This window comes from Corvus brachyrhynchos, unplaced genomic scaffold (genome assembly GCF_000691975.1).
Source record: "Corvus brachyrhynchos isolate BGI_N302 unplaced genomic scaffold, ASM69197v1 scaffold72, whole genome shotgun sequence".
Lineage (NCBI taxonomy): Eukaryota > Metazoa > Chordata > Aves > Passeriformes > Corvidae > Corvus > Corvus brachyrhynchos.
In genome coordinates this window covers 2,033,338-2,034,232 of record NW_008236763.1, presented here as the reverse complement: position 1 = coordinate 2,034,232, position 895 = coordinate 2,033,338, and the positions used below count along the sequence as shown (strand labels likewise).

The 895-nt window shown below is 61.0% G+C and overlaps 1 protein-coding gene across 1 annotated transcript in view; it reads left to right on the top strand.

The window, feature by feature from the left end:
- Nucleotides 1-889, top strand: part of ETNK2 (ethanolamine kinase 2) — a 4,320-nt gene extending 3,431 nt beyond the window's left edge. Inside the window, exons 5-7 of the mRNA XM_017727157.1 lie at nt 2-33; nt 614-687; nt 795-889. Coding sequence (XP_017582646.1) covers nt 2-33; nt 614-687; nt 795-867 — 179 coding nt within the window. The 3' untranslated portion in view covers nt 868-889. The remainder of the gene's footprint in view (nt 1; nt 34-613; nt 688-794) is intronic.
- The last annotated feature ends 6 nt before the right edge of the window (nt 890-895 follow it).

Below are 895 nucleotides of genomic sequence, written 5' to 3'. Positions count from 1 at the left end.
ACTCTCTACGTACAAGTGAACAAGTTTTCCTTGGTGAGTAGAAGGAGCCGGCCTTGCTCCAGGGGTGAGAACACAACCCAGGGCATGGGATTTCCTCTGCTCTTGGGCTTCCAGCTGCCCCGGCGAGGATGGATGGGGCTGCAGGTGCCAGCTCAGGGGCTTGGGGACACCTGGGCCAGGCTGTCCCACAGGGCCTGGCAGCGCCTCAGGGGCACCGAGCCCCCGGGCAAGGTCACAGGGGTGTGCTGGGGACAGCGTGTGTCCGACAGCCGCGGCCTTGGGCGTCCCTGCAGAGGGGTCAGACACGGCCTGGCGTGAGGAAATCCTCTTTGGGAACTGCCAGGGGCGGCCCGAGCCAATTTTCTGGAAATTTCGGGTGAAATATCCTCTCTTTTCCCTGGCTGGAGCTGCTGGGAGGGCAGCACAGGGGCTGGGATCCTGTGTTCAGCATTGTCCCTGAAGGGAGCAGCCTCTGGAGGGCACAAAAATCTCGGTGTGGGCCAGCCCCGCTCCGTGTCCTGTCGTCGTCACAGCCCCAGGATGTCACACGCCTCCGTCCCGCGGGCACGGATGCCCCGTGCCCATTCCCTGATCCTTGTTCTGCCCATTGCAGGCCTCCCATTTCCTCTGGGCGTGCTGGGGTCTGATCCAGGACAAATACTCCACCATAGACTTTAATTTCTTACGGTGAGTCCAGCTCGGTTGCTCCCGGTGGGAAATGACCGGAGAGCAGGAGGATCCTGGCAGCCCCTGGGGCCACGAGTGGCTCAGGGTTGTCCCTCTTTTCTTGGCAGATATGCAAAGTTAAGGTTTAAAGAGTACTTCAAGATGAAGCCGGTGGTCACAGCCCTGCAGGTCCCCAAATAGGCACCACCCCGAGCTCTTCTGTCTCGGC